Genomic DNA, 20,045 nt, shown 5'->3' with positions numbered 1-20,045 from the left:
CAAAGGACAGGTTCATTTCTTTATTCTTTTTTTTTATTGCTGTTATTTTCTTGTCATTGCTAAAGATGACTTATTATTTTCTTTTATAAAAAAGACTTTATTTATTTATTTATTTATGAGAAAGATAAGAGGAGAGAGAAAGAACTAGACATCACTCTGGTATATGTGCTGCCGGGGATTGAACTCAGGACCTCATGCTTGAGAGTCCAGTGCTTTACCCACTGCACCACCTCCCGGACCACAAGATGACTTGTTTTTTCAAATAGAGAAAGAGACAAAGATTGGGCCAGAAGTATAGGGAAAAAAAGACACCACAGCATTGAATCTCCTCCTCCTTCTTCTTCTCCTCCTCCTCCTCCTCTTTTTCTTCCTTCTCCTCCTTCTTCTTCTTTTTAAAAATGTTTTTACTTATTTATTATTTGATAGAGAGAAATTGAGAGAGAGAGAGAGAGAGAGAAAGAGAGAGAGAGGAGAGAGAGAGTGAGAGGAGAGAGAGAGACACCTGCAGCCCTGTTTCACCACTTGTGAAGCTTTTCCCATGCAGGTGGGGACCAGGGGCTTGAACCTGGGTCTTTGCGCCCTGTAATGTGAGTGCTCAACCAGGTGTGCCACCACCTGGCTCCTGAATCTTATTCTAATGTGGTGGTAGCTGAGGTCAACCCTCTGTCTCTCACACCATAAAGTAGGTGTACTTATCTGCTGGGCTATTTAGACAGCCTCAGGCCTGCTTCTCATCCCTTGAGAATCCACACAGACTATTACTATATTCAGGTTCTTCTTGGCTGCTGTTTAGGGCTTTGGATCTACCTCTTCAGTGTAGGATGAAGCTCAGAGATGCCTCAGGGGAAGCACAGCCGTGGAAAAATGTTAGCAACATACCCTTTCCATAAATCTGTTTGCATGTTCAATTTTCCTTAGAGAAACTTAACTAGAGCTTGAACTTGAGTTGGCAGTGCTGAACCCAGCTGTGACATAGAATGCTTAGTTTCTACTGAGGAAATGAAGAGAACTTGTTTAGCATAGGAAGCAGTAGTATGCTTGTGTGTGTGATGCTTGTCATTCTGGTCTATGACCTTTCTTCCAGAAATGTTTTCACATTTCCATTCAAATAAACTTGCAGCCTCTTCCGGTTCTTTTGGCAGGAACAATCCATGTGAATTTGAATAGATAATAGGGGAGGGACCAAAGGAGGAGGACATCCCTGGGAAAGTTATTTTATGATTTGTGGCAACATCAGTCAGACTGCTGGTGACCAGATAAGTCTGAAGGGCACCCTAGGGGCTAAGCACTGTTGTAAGATGTAGAGTATAGAAAAACAAAGGCACATGTGCATGACCTACATTCCAAGCCATCTCCTCTGGAAAGAGCTACAAAAGGAGTTATAGCTGTTATACCAGCCATATAACTGGAGCTCAGCAAACATTTGAATAATGACTATTATTAAATTTTTAAGAAGGTTTTTTTTTTTGCCTCTAGGGTTATTGCTGGGGCTCAGTGCCTTCACCATGAATCCACTGCTCCTGGAGGCCATTTTTCCCCCTTTTGTTGGAGCCTTGTGGTTATTATTGTTGTTATTGATGTCTTTCATTGTTGGATAGGACAGAGAGAAATGGAGAAAGGAGGGGAAGACAGAGGGGGAGAGAAAGACAGACACCTGCAGAACTGCTTCACCGCCTGTGAAGCGACTCCGCTGCAGGTGGAGAGCCGGGGGCTCAAACCAGGATCCCTTCTCTGGTCCTTGCACCTTGCACCATGTGTGCTTAACCCGTTGTGCCACCACCGGACCCCAGGAAGATTTTTAAAAAGGAAGTGTTAACTCACATACAAAAGTGTATCTCCAGTTGTTTTCTCCTCCTTTCCCTCTCCTCAAATTCCTGGTCTTGTTTCTACCTAGCTCTCTCTTACTAACTAACCCTCCACACATCCCTGTCTCTACCTGGAATTCCTGACCCTCTGTTCTACCCACAAATCCTGCCTTCACATTTGAATTATGATCTTTCCCTCCATTAGTGTCTGAGACACTGCTCTAGCCTGGCTCTGTTCCTTCTTCCCTTTCCCATAAACAACTCTGCCCTATTGAGGCTCCTGAGAGCCTCCATGCATCTTCTTCATAGGTACCCCTTCCCTTTATCATTTAATCTGTTCCCTTTCTGTCAATGACTTCTAAATCTGCTCCTCCAATCCCCAGAGGTCTGCTGGACATTTACCCAGACCCAAAGTGTCCTAAACTGATCACATCCTCTTCCCTCCAGACCAGTTTCTGTTCCTGTGCAACATTCCACAGTTGATACTGCCTTCTGTTCAGTCACTGGAATTAGATGCTTTAGAGGCACTACTGATTAGGCCATCGCCATCTCACTGTCAAAATCCTCAGCCTGGAGGTGTAAGGACTGATGCAGGCTGTCAGGGCAGAGTCGGCCCTCAGATGGCAGGTGGGATAGCCAAGTGACATCTGAAAGACTGCTTTAGGGGGAAGCTGAATTCAAGGACCTGGAGTTAAGGAGTTGTACAGGGCAAAAATCACCAGGTAAAGACACCTTATGCTCTGGGGCCGGGTGGGGGTGTACCCAGTTAGACACACCCAGTACTAAGCACAAGGTTCGAGCCCCTGGCTTCCTACCTGTGCAGGGGGTGGGGGGGGCACTACACAAGTAGCGAAGCAAGTATGCAGGTCTCTCCTTCTCTCTCTCTCTCTCTCTCTGCCTCCCCAACTCCCCCTCCTCTCTCAATTTCTCTGTCCTAGCCAATAAAAATGGAAAAAAAAAATGGCTTCCTGGAGCAGTGGATTTATAGTGACAGCACTGAGCCCCAGCAATAACCCTGGAGGCAAAAAAAGAAAAAAATAGACATTTAAGCCTCTGGGTTAAGTTCCAGCACCACATGGAAACACCAAGAATTACAGGAGAAAGGAGGTCCCTGTATGGTGGAGTGGTGCTGTGGGGACCTCTCTCCCACACCCCTTCTCTCTCACACCCTCCTTTCCTCTGTCGTTAAAAGTAAAATAATAAAAAAAAATCAGACTAGGAGGCAGCTCAGTAGGTACATTCATACACAAGACCTTGGGTTCATTCCCTAGTGCTGCATAAAACAAACATCCCACCATGTGAAGGAACTATCCTCAATATCCTTAAGCAGAGGGGACACTGGTTCCTGAAGGTGGATGTTACGTCGTTCAGTTTGTGTCTGTTATGTACAGTACATACAAATGTTAGTCTGTGCTTATGAAACAGATAAACAAATAGGTCTTCTTATGCTGCATATTATAGACTCATGAAGACTTAGGAAACAGGTGATAAAAATGTGGGTGTGGACTTTAGCTTGTATTCTTGGATTGATCCCTTAGTCTTTAGGTAAAGCAAAAATGATATTTGAGGCAAGGGTCCTATAAGCTCTGTCATGAGTTAATGAATTGAACTACAAAGTTGTGGTAAAAATGTGAGATCTATGGAATTATCAACCAGGGGAATGATTTAAAAATAAAATTAAAAGGTGTTGCTTATAGAAGGACACATACAAGGTGGAGGATAGATAGCATAATGACTATGCAAACAGACTCTCATACCTGAGGTTCTGAGGGTCCAGATTCAATTCCCCCACACCACCATAAGCTAGAGCTAAGCAGTGCTCTGGTAAAAATAAAATAATAATAATAATGATGATGAGAAGAAGAAGGAGAAGGAGAAGGAGAAGGAGAAGGAGAAGGAGAAGGAGAAGGAGAAGAAGAAGAAGAAGAAGAAGAAGAAGAAGAAGAAGAAGAAGAATGACACATACCAAAATCTTAATAGTTAGTAAAAGTCGCTATTAGTGATTACCCCTAGGAAGTGCAGATAGCAAGGAGAGCATTATCACAGCTGTTAGTGTTGCTATCTTTCAAAAACACCTAATATATCTGATTCAGAATTATCTGGGCAATAAAACTGATAGAGTTAGTGAAACTGAATAATTTTGAATTTTTAGAAAATTATTACTACTTCTTTTTTAATATTTATTTATTTATTCCCTTTTGTTGCCCTTGTTGCTTTATTGTTGTAGTTATTATTGATGCCGTCATTGTTGGATAGGACAGAGAGAAATGGAGAGAGGTGGGGAAGACAGAGGGGGGAGAGAAAGATAGACACATGCAGACCTACTTCACCGCTTGTGAAGTGACTCCCCTGCAGGTGGGGAGCCGGAGGCTCGAACCAGGATCCTTTCGCCGGTCCTTGATTTGCACCACCTGAGCTTAACCTGTTTTGCTACCGCCCGACTCCCAAAAAATTATTACTACTTCTTCATTTAATTCATTATAAATAGGACTTTAATACAAGATAATTTTATTTCAAGATAAGAGATTTATTTCCTCTTTAAATTATTTATTACTAGGAAATGTTTGAGGATGAACTCAGGGTCTCATCTAAGCATACAACTGCTAAGCTGTCTCCCCAGTCCAATTTTTATCATATATATGACACATGTACATACACATGTTTATATTAGAGAGAGAAAGACTAAATCACCACTCTGTTGGTATGCTTCTAAATTCTGCTTCTAAGACCCCTTCTGTTTCATTGGTTTAATCCCCCTGCTTAACACTGTATTCTATTTACATAACCACTGTTAACTAAGCACCGCCCTGCCTCCAGGGCATTGGTTTAATCCTCACTGTTTTGCATGCTTTTTCCTTCTCCCCACCCCCTATCCTACGTACATCCTCTTCGGACATGACTCTTCCGCCTCAGGATATATAAGGACAAGATTGTGATTAGAGATAGCTTAGATTGTACTGCGTTCCACATGAATAAAGACTGAACTACTACCACTCAGCCATGAGTCCCTGGTCGTCTCTCTCTCCCGCCCGTGAAGCTAGCCCAACACCATTCCACCATCCATGGAGTCCCCTTGCTGCTGATTGCAATACTCCTATGTGGTGTTGGAAATTAAATCCATATGAATGGTAAGGCATGTTCTCTATCCTCTGAGCCATCACCTAGGCCTATTCACTCTTTTTTTTTTTTTTAAGAAACAGTTTAAAAAGTAGATTTTTCTTGTAGAGCCTTCTGTGAGTGAGCATTAGTGAGTGCGTCATAGACTGTAAGGGCAGTCTTTATTCCCTACCACTACTATGACTCCCAACTTTTGGAGCTACTTACTATGTAAAATGCAATGGATAAGAAACTGATAGATTTGAAGCTAGAACTAGCATACCTGCCTGTGATGATTTATTTTATTTGTCAACTTGATGGGGCCAGATATTTGATAAAGCATTATCCATGATGTTTCTGTGAAGATGACTTTGACTTTTTACTCAATCTGAGAAAAGCATTTTACTTTCCTTTGGTGTTACTACTTGTGATGGTGCCACAGATACCTGTGACATATCTGGATTTGGAGACTGGGGCAGTACCTACCATTGCTGCTTTATGGTGAGAGCAAGGTCCTGGAAAGACCCACAAGAGGCATATGATGACATTCCTGATGGAAGTGACCAGCTATGGTCAAGAGGGATCCCCTAAAGGTTTAGACCCATCATATTTGTGTGGGAATCCAGATGATGGGGTAGTGTGGTATTGAACAAAAAGGCCATTATTAAGTGAGCCAGTCTCTTGCCTTTATCCAACTTTTGTAGTCCTCTCACTATCTGACAATCTTAGACTTTCTTCCAGTTGTTTAAGCATTAAGTGTCATTTTTTGTGCCCAACCAGAATTAGGTTTTTGAGATCTGTCTTTTTTGGATCTTTTTGCTAGATTGCCAAGCTAATATGATCCAAGCTAATATAAGTCTAATCCATTAGGAATTATGATACCTCCTTTAGGTCCTTTAACTAGGATTCCAGGCTTATTATGTATATATATATATATATATATATATATATATATATATATATATATATATATATATATATATCAGTCAGCTTCCTTGCTTCCTACCAACTCTTCTTACCTCCTGTGAGGAAATAGAAATTGAAGAGCTCTTTCCAGCATACAATACTACTTTTTACTTCTCATCTGTACCAAAACTTTTCATTTACAGTTAGAAAATATAGCCTGCATGTTAACATCATATGTATATTCCTACATTTTCTCTTCCATTTCAAGTCAAAGAGGATGTGAGGATCCCGGTATCCTCACATGGAGAGAGAGAAGCAAGACCATAGCTAGAGTTGGAGGTTGGGCTGGTAAAGCCTAACTACCTCTCAGCTGTGTGGCAGCTGGATCCAAACCACCCATCATTTAGGAGAACCACACTGGCAAATAAAAAGCTGAGGCTTGTGGCATGTGGTTCACAAAGATTTGAATCAGAATTACACGTTGAGCTTGTTAAAATACAAATCCCCTCCAGGCATAGTCTAGAGGCACACTTGAGCTTTAAAATCATTGCCTAAAAGCTCAGAATTCAGTCCTAAAAGGCATGAGTGATTTAATCCGTTCTGAAACAATGAAGAATTAATTTATTCATTTAGGACTTGAACTTGGTTTCTGGAAAACAAGGTGTTCACATCAGGCTTAGGGACTTAGAGCCAGCAAACTTGTGGCTTCTCACATTCCGCACCAGGGTGGAAAATGCATCAACAGGGTGGCTGGGTGGAGGCACACTGGGTTAAGCGCACATAGTACAAGGCACAAGGACCCCTCTGGCTCCCCACTTACAGGGGGTCACCTCATAAGTAGTGAAGCAGGTCTTCAGGTGTCTCTTTCTCTCCCCCTCCTCTTTCAATTTCTCTCTGTCCTATTGAATAAAATAGGAAAAAAATGGCCACAGGAACAATGGACTCATAGTGCAGGCACTGAGCCCTAGTAATAACCCTGGAGGCAAAATAAATAAACAACTAAGTAAATAAATAAAAATTTGAAAAAGAAAGTGCATGAACAGTTTTGTACTGTTGCAACAGAACTCTGATGTCAACTAGAAAATCTGCAAGAGAGATTCTCAATTTAAAGTTACCAGTAGCAGCAGCTTTAAATGAAAGGTAGTCACTGGTCCTCTCTATCAGGAACAGCATCCTGGACCATCTTGTGGGCCTCTATAGGACCTTGCCCTCAATGTGGAGCAACCATGGTAGGGAGTGCCCTACTCTCCAAAGGGAGGCTGGGTCAACATATTCTGCCACTCGAGGAAGATGAGTCCTGCATTGAGTAAAGCCTAGAATGTTCCTACCTATGACCATGGAATGCAGGCTCAGACCTACAGGTACACAGAGACAGGCTCCTGTGCTAAATATGAATAAACATGGGCCCCAGATCAGATCGATGGGGTTTACAGTTAATAGTATTTATATAATTTTCCCATATTTGAGAGCTACTTTCTGCTCTGATCCAGCTTTCTAGTCCCATGTCCAACTCTGAAGCCATCTCCCCAAACAATACCTTTAGCCCACCAGCCTGTTAGCTGCCAGGCTCAGGCAACGTGCCAACATCCATGTTCAGCGGAGAAGCAATTACAGAAGCCAGACCTTCTACCTTTTTCTGCACCCCCTAATGACCCTGGGTCCATGCTCCTAGAGGAATGAAGAATAAGCAAGCGATGGTGAGGGTGGGCAGTAGTGCAGGGGGATAAGTGCACATGACGTGAAGTGCAAGACCAACATAAGGATCCTGGTTTGAGCCCCAGCTCCTCACCTGGAGGGGGTTTGATTCACAGGTGGTAAAGCAGGTCTGCAGGTGTCTATCTTTCTCTCCCCTCTCTGTCTTCCCCTCCTCTCTCCATTTCTCTCTGTCCTATCTAGCAACAACAATTGCAGTGACAATAATAACAATAACAACAACAATAAGATAAACAAGAAGGGCAACAAAATGGGAAAATGGCCTCCAGGAGCAGTGGATTCTTAGTGTAGGCACTGAGCCCCAGCAATAACTCTGGAGGCAAAAAAGAAAAAAAATAATAGGAAAGTTTCCAATGGTGGGAATGGGATGTGGAACTTTGGTGGTGGGAACTGTGTGGGATTGTACCACTCTTATCCTACAGTCTGGTCGATCGTTATTAAATCAATAAAAAAGAAAGAAAAGAAAAAAAAGGATAACCAAAATTTTTTTTTAAAAAAAGAAAAGAAAGGTGGTGGACATGGGACGACCTAGTTCCATTTCAGATGGTGTGTTTTCTAACAAAGCTACAGATCCTAGATACAGGCTAGGACCTAATGTACTGGATAAATGTATACATGTATCCATAAGTGAAGAGAAAATATATACCTCAAAGTAAGAGTGCTTAATAACCCTCTGTGATTAGACTAAGACCTAGACCTAGTAAGCTTGGCAATCTAGTTGAATGGCATAAAGAAGGTATCATAGTTTTCTTATTTACTTATTTATTTTTACCATAAGTCTTCTAATGAAATGTTTACTACTTATGCCTAGATACCCTCTTATCCTACCCCCTACTACATTTCCCTCAATCACTCTATATACTTAGTTAACTTTACAAAAGAAAGTAAGACATTCTCCTCTATCTTTTAATCTCTTCTGACAAAGCATCAGCATTATCATTACTCCATGATAATCATTGGAGGAAATAATGTGTACAGTTGGCCAAAAGATGCACTGACAAAAACTGTATATCAAATAAAGGACAGTTATTATCCCTATGACAACCTTTATTAGAATCATCAAACAAGTAAATGCATAAAAATTTGAGGTCAACTTAGACCCCACTAAAATCCTAGGTCTATTTCTTCCCTAATTTGAGGCCAGACCCCATAAACCTAATACTGATAAGAACACAACAAATGACACTCAATGCTTTAGCAACTAGAAGAAAGCTAAGTTCATCAGATTAAAAAAAAAAAAAACTACAAAAGCTGGAGAAGGGCAAGAGACTGGCTCTATATGATGACCTTTTTGGCCACTATCAGGCCACCTCATCTTTGGGCCTATTCATGGAACCCTTGGGTTCCCCAATAGATACTATACACCTCCAACAGATCCCTTTCACTATCCCTGTCACATCCTTATCACTATCTCTGGCACTTCCACGAGGAATATCATCATAAGCTCTTTTGTGGGTCTTTCCAGGATTCTACCCTCACTATAAACTAGCAATGGTGGGAGTCAGGCAATAGTGCAGTGGGTTAAGCGCACAAGGATGGGAGCTAAAATCTGGGTTTGAGCCCCCAGATCCCCACCTGCAGGGGAGTCATTTCACAAGTGGTGAAGTAGGTCTGCAGGTGTCTGTCTTTCTCTCCCCTCTCTGTTTTCCCCTCCTCTCTGCATTTCTGTCCTATCCAACAATGACAACATCAATAACGACAACAATAACAACTATAAAAAAACAAGGGCAACAAAAGGGAATAAATAAATAAATAAATATTTTTTTAAAAACTAGCAATGGTAAAGACTGTCCCACTCTCTGAAGGTAGGCTAGGTCATCCTATTCTGCCACTTAAGGAAAACTGGTCCTGAAATGAGTGAAGCCTAGAATGTTCCTATCTGTGACCACAGACTGTGAGCTCAGACTGGCAGCGATATAGAGGCTCCTGTGCTAAATATGAATAGATATGGGCCCCGAGTCAAACTGATTTGGTAAACAGTTAACTGTATTTATATATTTTCTTCCTTTTTTTTTTTTACATTATATATGCCTTCAGTAGCTTTGCAGATACAAAGCTTTTTTATTTTTAATTTTTATTAGTGATTTATAATTATTAACAAGATTGTAAGATAACAGGAATACAATGCCACAACGTTTCCAACAACATATCCCATCCCCTCTACTGAAAGTTTCCCTATTTTTTATCCCTCTCTGGGACAATGGAGCAAAATTCCTTATGGGGTGCAGAAGGTAGGAGGTCTGACCTCTGTAATAGTTTCTCTGCTGAACATGAACGTTAGCAGTTTGATTCATACCCTCAGCCTGTTTCTATCTTTCCCTAGTGGGGTAGGGCACTGGAGGAGCTACTCTCTCCCTTAACCCAGCTTTCTAGTTCTATTCTCAACTCTTGACATCATCTTCCCAGATAAAATTTCTAGCCCATCTCCATGTTAACTACTAAGGTTAGACAGAGATTACTAAAGTCATAGGTGTCTAGGAACATACCTAAATTGACTTCCTAGTTTCTTTCCATCCTAAAGTCCCTATTCTCATCTGCTATATTCCTACTTTTTGGTTCCTGTCTACTAAACATTTTGCCCTGCTTTTCAGCCACCAAGTTTCAGATGCTACTATGATTCCATCCTGACCTCCTTGGGCAAATGACATCACCAATGTGTCCTGGAACCTCACCTCTCCAGAGCTCTACCCTACTCAGAAAAGATAGAAATAGGCTGAGGGTTGTGGCCCGGGAGGTAGTGCAGTGGATAAAGCCTTTGACTCTCGAGAAATAGGCTGAGGGTATGAATTGACCTGCCAACTTGCATTTCCACTGGTCATTTCCGTTAGAAACATCATAATAAGTTATTTTGTGGGTCTTTCCAGGATCTTACTCTCACAAAACTAGCAGTGGTAAGGACTGCCCCACTCTCCAAAGGGAGACTGGTTTATTCTATTGGAGAAGCAATTCCAAAAGTCAGAACTCCTGCCTTTTGCACACCAAAAAGAATTTTGGTCCATACTCCCAGACGAGTAAAGGATAGAGGGAAGAAGACCAGAGGGCTCTGAACTCCTAACTCCATCAGGACCCAAAGCATTTGTACTGAAAGGGAAATGAATCTAGAAAACACCAGAAGAAGCCAGACAGTTTCTCTTATCTGAGAGAGAAGAGGAAAAAGGGAAGGGTATTTGGAAGTAGTAATAAGTATAGGTGTGTCTTAGAAAGGAAGTGAAGGCAGGACTGTAGAAAAAATGGGCAAAAAATATAGATATACATAGTTATATATATAAAGTTAACCCACATCTGAGACCTTGGTAGAAATATTGCAGCTCACAATTAGGGGATGAGGACAAAGAACTCTGGTGGTGGGAACATTATGGAAGTATACACCTATTATCTTATACGTTTGTAAATAAATATTAAATCACTAATTTAAAAAAAGGAAAAAAGGAAGGAAGGAAGGAAGGAAAGAAAGAAGGAAGAAATGTGGCAGAGAATGGGCAGTGGCACACCAAGTTGAGCACACATATGTATGAACCCAGGTTCAAGATTGTGGCCCCCACCTGCAGGAGAAAGCTGCATGATGGATGAAGCAGTGTTTCTCTGGTTCCCTTTCTCTCCCCATCCCCTCTCAATTTCACTCTGTCCTATCAAATAAAAAGATAGGGGAAATAAAAAGAAAAAGAAATAAAAGTAAATTGCCATGGCAGTACTCAGACCCAGTCTCTCTTTTCTTTTTCTTTTATTTATAAAAAGGAAACACTGACAAAAACCATAGGAAAAAAGGAGCACAACTCCACAAATCCCCACCACCAGAACTCCGTATCCCATCCCCTCCCGCTGACAGCTTTCCTGTTCTTTAACCCCATGGGAGGATGGACTCAGGGTCACCATGGATGCAGAAGGTAGAAGGTCTGGCTTCTCTAATTGCTTCCCTGCTGAACATGGGCGTAGACAGGTTGATCCATACTCCCAGCCTGTCTCTCTCTTTCCCTAGTGGGGTGGGGCTCTGGGGAAGTGGGGCTCCAGGACACTTTGGTGGGGTAGTCTCCCCATGGAAGTCTGGTTGGCATCATGGTAGCATCTGGAACCTGGTGGCTGAAAAAAAGAGTTAACATACAAAGCCAAACAAATTGTTGCCTAATCATGAACCTAAAGACTGGAATGGTTCATATGAAGAGTTGGGGTGGTCTCCAATTTGTAGATAGTTAGTAGGCCTATTTTAGGTGTATTCCAAAGGACCCATGACTATACTAGGTTTCTTTTTGTTTTTTTTTCCTGAGCCAGGGAAGAGAGTAGCTCTCAAATATGGGAAAGGTATATAAATATTGTTGACTGTAAACCCCATCGATTTGATCTGATCTGGGGCCCATATTCAGCTTAGGATCCTATGTGATCTCTGCATCCCTGTAGATCTGAGCTCATATTCTGTGGTCATGAGTAAGAATGTTCCAAGCTACCCCAATTTCAGGACCCATCTTCCTCAGGTGGAAGATAAACTGTGTTGTCCAGCCTCCCTTTGGAGGATGAAACATTCTCTACCGTTGCTGATCCTCGTTGAAGGCAAAGTCCTATGGGGGCCCACAGAGGGGTCTATTGTGTTGTTCCTGATAGAAATGACCAGTAACAATGGAGAGAGGGATCTATTCGAGATCTAGGCCCGTCATGTCTGTGTGGGAATCTCAGGACTCCCCAACTAGGGCCCCTAGACCTAGTCTTTCATAAAAGGCCAGTATTGAAGAGGAGAAGACACACAACTGACCTAGAAAGGACACAAAGGGAACCGAGACGTGTAGGAAACCCAAGGTGACCAGATGGGCTTCTCCACAGTCTTCTTTACAGTCTAGCAGCTGCATTGTGTTTTCCTTCCTCCAGGAATCTTGTTTGGTGTCACTAAACCAGCAATCAGAATCACTTTGGTGTATTTAATGTCATCACGAAACTATTTGTGATTGACTAGCTTAGCAGGGTGACTTAGAATCAGACTCTTTGATTTTCTCAATTAGATAAAAGAAGTTTGTTTTGGAAAGCAATCTTTCCTGGGATCAGAAAGCAGGGAGGGATAGTTTCAAGCACATAGGCATTCAAATAGTGACTGTATGTGTGTATATATTACTGCATTTACACATATACACTTTTCATTCATTCTATCAATTACAGTTTCCTACACTTCTCGACAGAAGTTCTCAAGGCATTGATTTGAGGTCCTGGGGAAGAATATTATCTAATATGTCACCAAGAATCCAAGAGGTAAGTGGTCAGACAGTAGTAATTCTAATGTCATTACATCTTTCTGCCACCTCACAATATTTGTTGTGTTAAACTATTTAATTAGCCTTTAAGCCTGTTCAAGGAGACGTACATTTGATCTAGAAATTTCAAAGCACCTGTTCTTAACCTAAATTTTCTGTGTTCCTGGGTCAGAGATAGGGAAAAAGAAAAAAGGAGCCATCCTGCCTTCACACCTAGGAAGAACTGTCTCTTGCCTCATATAGCACAGATTAACAGTGAAGTGATGATCAAATCTAAATCTTTCCGGTACTGATAGGGTTTATTACTCTACTATACTTTTAAAGGCCACATAAATCTATATCACTAATGATAATAGTGCAGACATTTTCTGAGTTCTTAGATAACTATCCCAAGTGTCATAAATATAGCAGCTCACTTCGTCAAAAAGTACATTATCAAAAAGGTAACTGTCTTTTTCATGTTGCTCTGTGGAAAATGTGTGCATTTTTAAATTAACATCTGGTTGCACAAGTCTTTGCCAGAGAGAAATCGATCCTGGGCTGGGTAGATGGGTGTTGCTAGGGAGCTGATGATGAACAGACAGACATGGTCACAGCCCTCTCCAAAACATATAGTTCACTGGGGATAAGAGAGAAAGAAACAACATGCCTTCAAGTAGAATGAGATTATGAAAGGCAGACAAACTGTGAAACATCATATCCTCTAAGCCTCTTCCTACTTTAGCATTTTCAGCTGACTTGGGCTTTAGCCATCCTAGAAAAGTACGTGTTTGGAATCTGTCCTCACATAGTGATGCTCAGCCTCAGCAGAGTATGAGCTATGCAATGAAGGGAGAGTCAGAGAGGGGCCCACTGTGCTGTGCTGGTGGCCACCTGCTACGGTAGGAGTCTTTCTTTAACATTCTTTTTCTTCATGAGCATTTAAAAAATTCCTATCAATTTAACAGGGGTGAAGTTGATAATGCTAAAAAGAAAAAAATCCATAATATATCAACACTCTTAACTCCCGTGTGGGAGTTCCAGAAGGTTTCTTGTCTGTCTAGATAGTAAGTCTATACATTTGTGAACTAGGCTGAAGCCGATGTCTCGGTTTATATTAACTGATACTACATCATTTGACCTTAGAACAGCCCCTTCATCTCTGATTGCTTTGATTAAATGAGCAGCATAATAATGGTAATAATCCCTTACAAGACTGTCATAAGACCTCTTGTTATTGAGGCAATTTGAGATTCTAACTTTATTATTGAAGCCTAGACTGTGATTATAGGCATGACTCACTCTGTGGATTCTGCATGGTGCTCAACAATTTCAGAGGGCAAGTGTTGGCATGTGGACAAAAGAGGGATGACAGGTAAACATCACTTAGTGCACTGAGGGAGCTGTTTTCAGTCTCACCTGATTGAACCTAAATGGATTTTTTTTTTTAGGTTCCCAAGTACCTTAGAAAGTGAGTAATAAAGTGTGGCAGGGGAATAAAAGCAGCTTTTTTTCTGGTGACTCTGGCCACTCTCAGCTTAGTTCTCAGAAGATCTACCTTCAAGAGGATGAGACTAGCAAGTATCATAGGTGCCCAAGTGGGGAGAAGATGACCATCCACCTCTTCTGAGTTTAACACAGAATTAAAAGAAAAAATTAGTAGACAGAAGAATGGTTATGCAAAGAGACTCTCATGCCTGAAATTTCCAAAGACCCAGGTTCAGTCCCCTACACCACCATAAATCAGAGCTGAGCAATGCTCTGGTAAAATAAAGAAAGAAAGAAAGAAAGAAAGAAAGAAAGAAAGAAAGAAAGAAAGAAAGAAAGAAAGAGAGAGAGAGAGAAAGAAAGAAAGAAAGAAAGAAAGGAGGCTTCTGTTCTATGTTTGTGTGAATCTTTATTTATTTCTTTATTCCCTTTTGTTGCCCTTATTGTTTTATTATTGTTGTTATTGATGTTGTTATTGATGTCATGTCGTCGTTGTTGGATAGAACAGAGAGAAGTGGAGAGAGGAGAGGAAGACAAAGAGAGGGAGAGAAAGACAGACACCTGCAGACCTGCTTCACCGCTTGTGAAGCGATTCCCCTGCAGGTGGGGAGCGGGGGGCTCGAACCGGGATCCTTGAGCCGGTCCTTGCGCTTTGTGCCACCTGCGTTTAACCCGCTGCACTACCGCCCGACTCCCTGCTTGAATCTTATAACACACACACACTCAAATACTACAGAAAACCACATTTCAGGGAAACTAAATGAGTTCACATTCAGTAAAATTCAGCTAATACAAAGATAATTTCCCAAATGTAAGAAACAAAATTCTAAACTACTTAACCAGATAAATTTGTTCAGGCCTTGCCTTGCTAGGGCAGAACCATGCCTTCATCATTTTACTTCCCAGTGTCTCCATTGTACTGGTACAGAAGTACTTAAGAGCTGGCTCTCAGTGAATTATTCTCTATATTTCCTCCAAGAGCACATTCCTGATCAACTCAGATGAAGGAGACTAGAAGAGAGAAGTGATATAAAAATGTGTTGGGTTCACTCTTTGGTTTTCTTTAAGGCTCATCTTAATTTTTTTCCCAAGGTTCTGCATGGGTGACAATAAGTCTTAATTTCACAGCTGGTTAGACTATTGCTGCACATGTGAATGTTTTCTTTTAAATGCTGAAGTCAAGTACATATGCGGAGGTCTTCCCAAATTTAAGACTTTGACTTTGCAGATTATCATTTGAGTGCTTTAAAGTAACCCGAAGCCTTTGCCTTGTCCTAGTTTATCCATCAACCAAGTGTTCAGGACCTGCTGTGGGTGACCAGGCCTCTTGTACAAACTGACAGTCCAAGGACCTTCACAGAGCTGATGGGCATCCTGTCCAACCTCTTTTGTGGCTACCCAGAGGGAGGAGGCTCTCGGGTATTCTCCTTTAACTGGTATGAAGACAACAACTACAAAGCCTTCTTGGGAATTGACTCCACAAAAAAAGATCCCATCTATTCATACAACACAAGAACAAGTAAGAAATCTGAATGCTGTGTATAAATTGGCTTCTGAGGCTGGTGAAGGTAAATATTTACAGATGCAGATGAAACCAGTCCAGGAGGGTTACTCTTCTATGGTCTTGTTGAGGAGCCCTGAGTAGTAAGGCTTCTCTTCCCAGAAGTTCATGTTCCCTTTGCAGAAAGGGGACAGTGCTCATAAAGAATTCTGGATGTGAGCCATGGAAAAAACTGAGACCCACTTGGAAAGGGAACAGAGGGAACATTTCCCACTGATCTGATTAAACTAGGGTTAAGTTCTAGAGGAAGAGAAGAAAGAGGAGGCAACCCAGAATCGCAAGCAGAGCTTGGGTCAGGAGGGCCCTGGCAAGTAAACACGGCTGTGGGATGTTTTTACAAACACAATGCTATGAAAATCTGTGTGTGTAGTACCAAATTACCTTCCAAATAGCAAATCCCTGGCAAGTCATCTTTCCCACCTTTCACAATTTTTTTTTTTTTTTGGCTCCTCTGGGACAAAGTAGGGTGGGGTGAGGAAGAAATGCAACTGGGTGACCTTTAAGTTTAAAATGGACAAGAAGCAGCAAGGCACACAATGAAAGTAGTGGAGCCCTAAGATGGTCCACACAGCAACAAAGAAGTTAAGCAGCTAAATAAAGGAAATAATTGAGACTTAAGCTGAGATTCCAAAAAGAGGCCTTGTTTGGCCTCTTGATCCCTTTCATTTGAGAATGGCCTCTGTTCCTTGCAATGATAGCAAATAGGTTTCTTAGCCTCCTCTTATAGCAGAATAAGCCACTGGGCAAGCCCCATCCTTTGTTCCTCTGATGAAGCCCTTATTGAGATGTACTGTGGCATTTTGTTATTTACTAATGATGAGCTTGTGATTGGCGGGGCACAGCCTATTAATTTGGGTTATTTGTCAAATCTTCCAGCATAGAGTTGAATGAGGCACATGATCTAAACCAGCTAATGATTATGTTTATCTCTAAGCCACTGAGAGTTTCTATGAAATTTGTTTCTTCTCTCTTGACAGCAACCTTTTGTAACGCATTGATCCAGAGCCTGGAGTCAAACCCTCTCACCAAAATAGCCTGGAGGGCAGCAAAACCTTTGCTGATAGGGAAAATCCTCTTTACTCCTGATGCCCCTGCAGCACGCAGGGTACTGAAAAATGTAAGATCCCAAGTGGTCTCATCCCTTCTAGCTTGGACCTTCCCAGAAGAATGAGTGTCTGCGTGAGTGTGAGTGCATGTATGCGTGTTGTTGTGTTCTGGCATCAAGTCTCATGTTTACTTTTATGTTCAGTAGACTCCTGGGTTCCTCCCCCATTCAAAGGCATCATTGGAATGCTCTGACCCAGCTCCCCTGACTAGGCCCTGCCTTCTCTAGGACGGCTCATAATGAAGTTTTCTTTCCCACTGCCTGAATTATAGCCCTGATGGAAGAGTTCACAATTCTCTGAATCCTGGCTGCCAGGAACAGACAGTGATAGGGAGAAAGGGAGGAAGAGTATTTGCTCATAGGAACTCCAAATCTAACTTTAATGAACTTCTAAGACAATAACATCATCAATTTTACATGTACCTCCAAGGCACAAAGTAATTAGAGTCTGTCCACTGGGAGGCTGGAAAATAGATTGTTCTGGGAAATATCAAAAGACTGAGAAAAAGCCACTTCCTTGAAAAGTCTTTCCCAAACATTGAGGATTTTTAACAGAAGTAGTAAAGATATAACCAAAGGTTCTCCCCCTTTTTCTCCCCTTTCTTTTCTCTGTCTCTGGTTGTAGGCCAACTCAACTTTTGAAGAGCTGGAGCGCTTCAGAAATCTTATCAAAGCCTGGGAAGAAGTGGGTCCCCAGATCTGGTACTTCTTTGACAGGAGCACTCAGATGACCATGATCAGGGTACGAATAACTTCAGAGGAGGGGAGGACAAAGGCCTAGAAAGTTCCATTGATTTTTCTAGACACTGAAATTTCTCTTTCCAGTCAAGGGTTAATCAATACTGGAATGAGATTAAAATGTAATAGGCACTTGTTCTGGAAGCTATTGCCAAATGAAATTGCTGAATTCGGTTGGGATGTAGATTTCCTGAATTCTGTGAGAAATACAAAAACTTCCACAAGACCACTAGTTTCTTGCACTGTCCTGTTTCTTTTTCTTTTTTATTTTTTTATTTTTTTTTTATTTAAGAAAGGATTAATTAACAAAACCATAGGGTAGGAGGGGTACAACTCCACACAATTCCCACCACCCAATCTCCATATCCCACCCCCTCCCCTGATAGCTTTCCCATTCTCTATCCCTCTGGGAGCATGGACCCAGGGTCATTGTGGGTTGCAGAAGGTAGAAGGTCTGGCTTCTGTAATTGCTTCCCTGCTGAACATGGGCGTTGACTGGTCGTTCCATACTCCCAGTCTGCCTCTCTCTTTCCCTAGTAAGGTGTGTCTCTGGGGAAGCTGAGCTCCAGGACACATTGGTGGGGTCTTCAATCCAGGGAAGCCTGGCCAGCATCCTGGTGGCATCTGGAACCTGGTGATTGAAAAGAGAGTTAACATACAAAGCCAAACAAATTGTTGAGCAATCATGGACCCAAAGCTTGGAATAGTGGAGAGGAAGTGTTAGGGAGGTACTCACTGCAAACTCTAGTGTACTTCTGCTTTCAGGTATATATTTTGCACTAGTTTATGGATACGTGTGAACATAAGCTCTCTCTCACAGAAACTGGTGTATATCTAGGTTTTGGGACTTTGTTAGAAAGTGAACCACCTGAGATGAAATTAGAGTGTACTATAAAAGGAAAGGTCTCACCCGAGTAATGATGCTGAAGGGTTGTCATTCCACACGTGAAGCCTCTGGACACAGTCTGAGGTGAAGCATGTTGAGGTGGCAATTGTTGCGTTGGTTAGGTTGTGATTGGCGGATGCAATATTATTTGATATGGATTGGGAGAGGCATACGGGAAAGTGGGCCCTATCCAAGGGTTCCAGGACTGGGGGAAGTAGGGACTCTATAGTGGAGATGTGAGGTTCCTGCTGTTTTAGGGTTCAAAAAGACAATCGATAGTTAATGTTATCATCACATTATTTGGTAATTGGGTTAACTTTGAAAAGTCCTTTTGTTATGGTTTGCTGTACAGTACCCAGTATCTTGTATATAGCTGTGCTATTGGATGCTTCTAATCAACTTGGTCTAGGCTTTTGAGAGAGTCCGCATATCAAATACACAGCCTATATATTAAAAAGATTCAGTTTGTGTTTTGAAAAACTTTGAGACATACAATTGATTTTCCCCCTCTCATATTAATTAACTAGTGATTTATATGTCTACATTTTGCTAGGAGTGTACATAAACACCATTCCCACCACCAAAAGACTGTGACCCATCCCTCCCACCCACTCCCACCCCCCCACTGGCCCAGGAAGCTGCATGTCTACCCCTCCCCACAGGGCTTTTACTTTGGTGCCCTACTTACACTTTGGTCAGGTCCTGCTTTTAGTTTCCCTTTCAGATCTTCTTAGTCAACTTCTGTTGATGAGTGGGATCATCCCATACTCATCTTTATCTTTCTGACTTAGCTCACTTAACATAATTCCTTCTAGCTCTGTCCAAGATGGGTCAGAGAAGGTGGGTTCATTGTTCTTGATAGCTGCATAGTATTCCATTGTGTATATATACCACAGCTTTCTCAGCCACTCATCTGTTGTTGGGCACCTGGGTTGCCCAAAAGGCTAACAAACATATGAAAAACTGCTCTAGGTCACTGATTGTCAGAAAAATGCAAATTAAGACAACACTAAGATACCACCTCACTCCTGTAAGAATGGCATACATCAAAAAGGACAGCAGCAACAAATGCTGGAGAGGCTGTGGGGACAGAGGAACCCTTTTACATTGCTGGTGGGAATGTAAATTGGTACAGCCTCTGTGGAGAGCAGTCTGGAAAACTCTCAGGAGGCTAGACATGGACCTTCCATATGATCCAGTAATTCCTCTCCTGGGGTTATACCCCAAGGACTCCATAACACCCAACCAAAAAGAGGTGTGTACTCCTATGTTCATAACAGCACAATTCATAATAGCTAACACCTGGAAGCAACCCAGGTGCCCAACAACAGATGCACTCTCCTGTTTCTATGAATTCACTTGATTGTCTCAGATCCCAAGATACAGCACATCAAAGTAAAAGCTCTCTAGCTGCAAAGGTGGTTGAGTGTGTCTGTCTGCTCTCACCCCCAGCTTTACAAAACTAGGAGACAAGAGTCATATAGCAGGGATATGTCAAAGAAAACAAAAACACCCTTAAGAAGAAAGCTTCCTGTAT

At 41.8% G+C, this 20,045-nt stretch overlaps 1 protein-coding gene across 1 annotated transcript in view; it reads left to right on the top strand.

The window, feature by feature from the left end:
- Positions 1–20,045, top strand: part of ABCA4 (ATP binding cassette subfamily A member 4) — a 169,824-nt gene that overhangs the window by 34,892 nt on the left and 114,887 nt on the right. The window contains exons 7-10 of the mRNA XM_016193540.2: positions 12,660–12,749; positions 15,497–15,737; positions 16,757–16,896; positions 17,510–17,626. Of these exons, the coding sequence (XP_016049026.2) occupies positions 12,660–12,749; positions 15,497–15,737; positions 16,757–16,896; positions 17,510–17,626 (588 nt within the window). The remainder of the gene's footprint in view (positions 1–12,659; positions 12,750–15,496; positions 15,738–16,756; positions 16,897–17,509; positions 17,627–20,045) is intronic.

The sequence above is a fragment of the Erinaceus europaeus genome, chromosome 11 (genome assembly GCF_950295315.1).
Source record: "Erinaceus europaeus chromosome 11, mEriEur2.1, whole genome shotgun sequence".
NCBI classification, from domain to species: Eukaryota; Metazoa; Chordata; class Mammalia; order Eulipotyphla; family Erinaceidae; genus Erinaceus; species Erinaceus europaeus.
The sequence above is the reverse complement of the archived record's forward strand: the minus strand, read 5'-3'. Positions and strand labels throughout refer to the sequence as shown.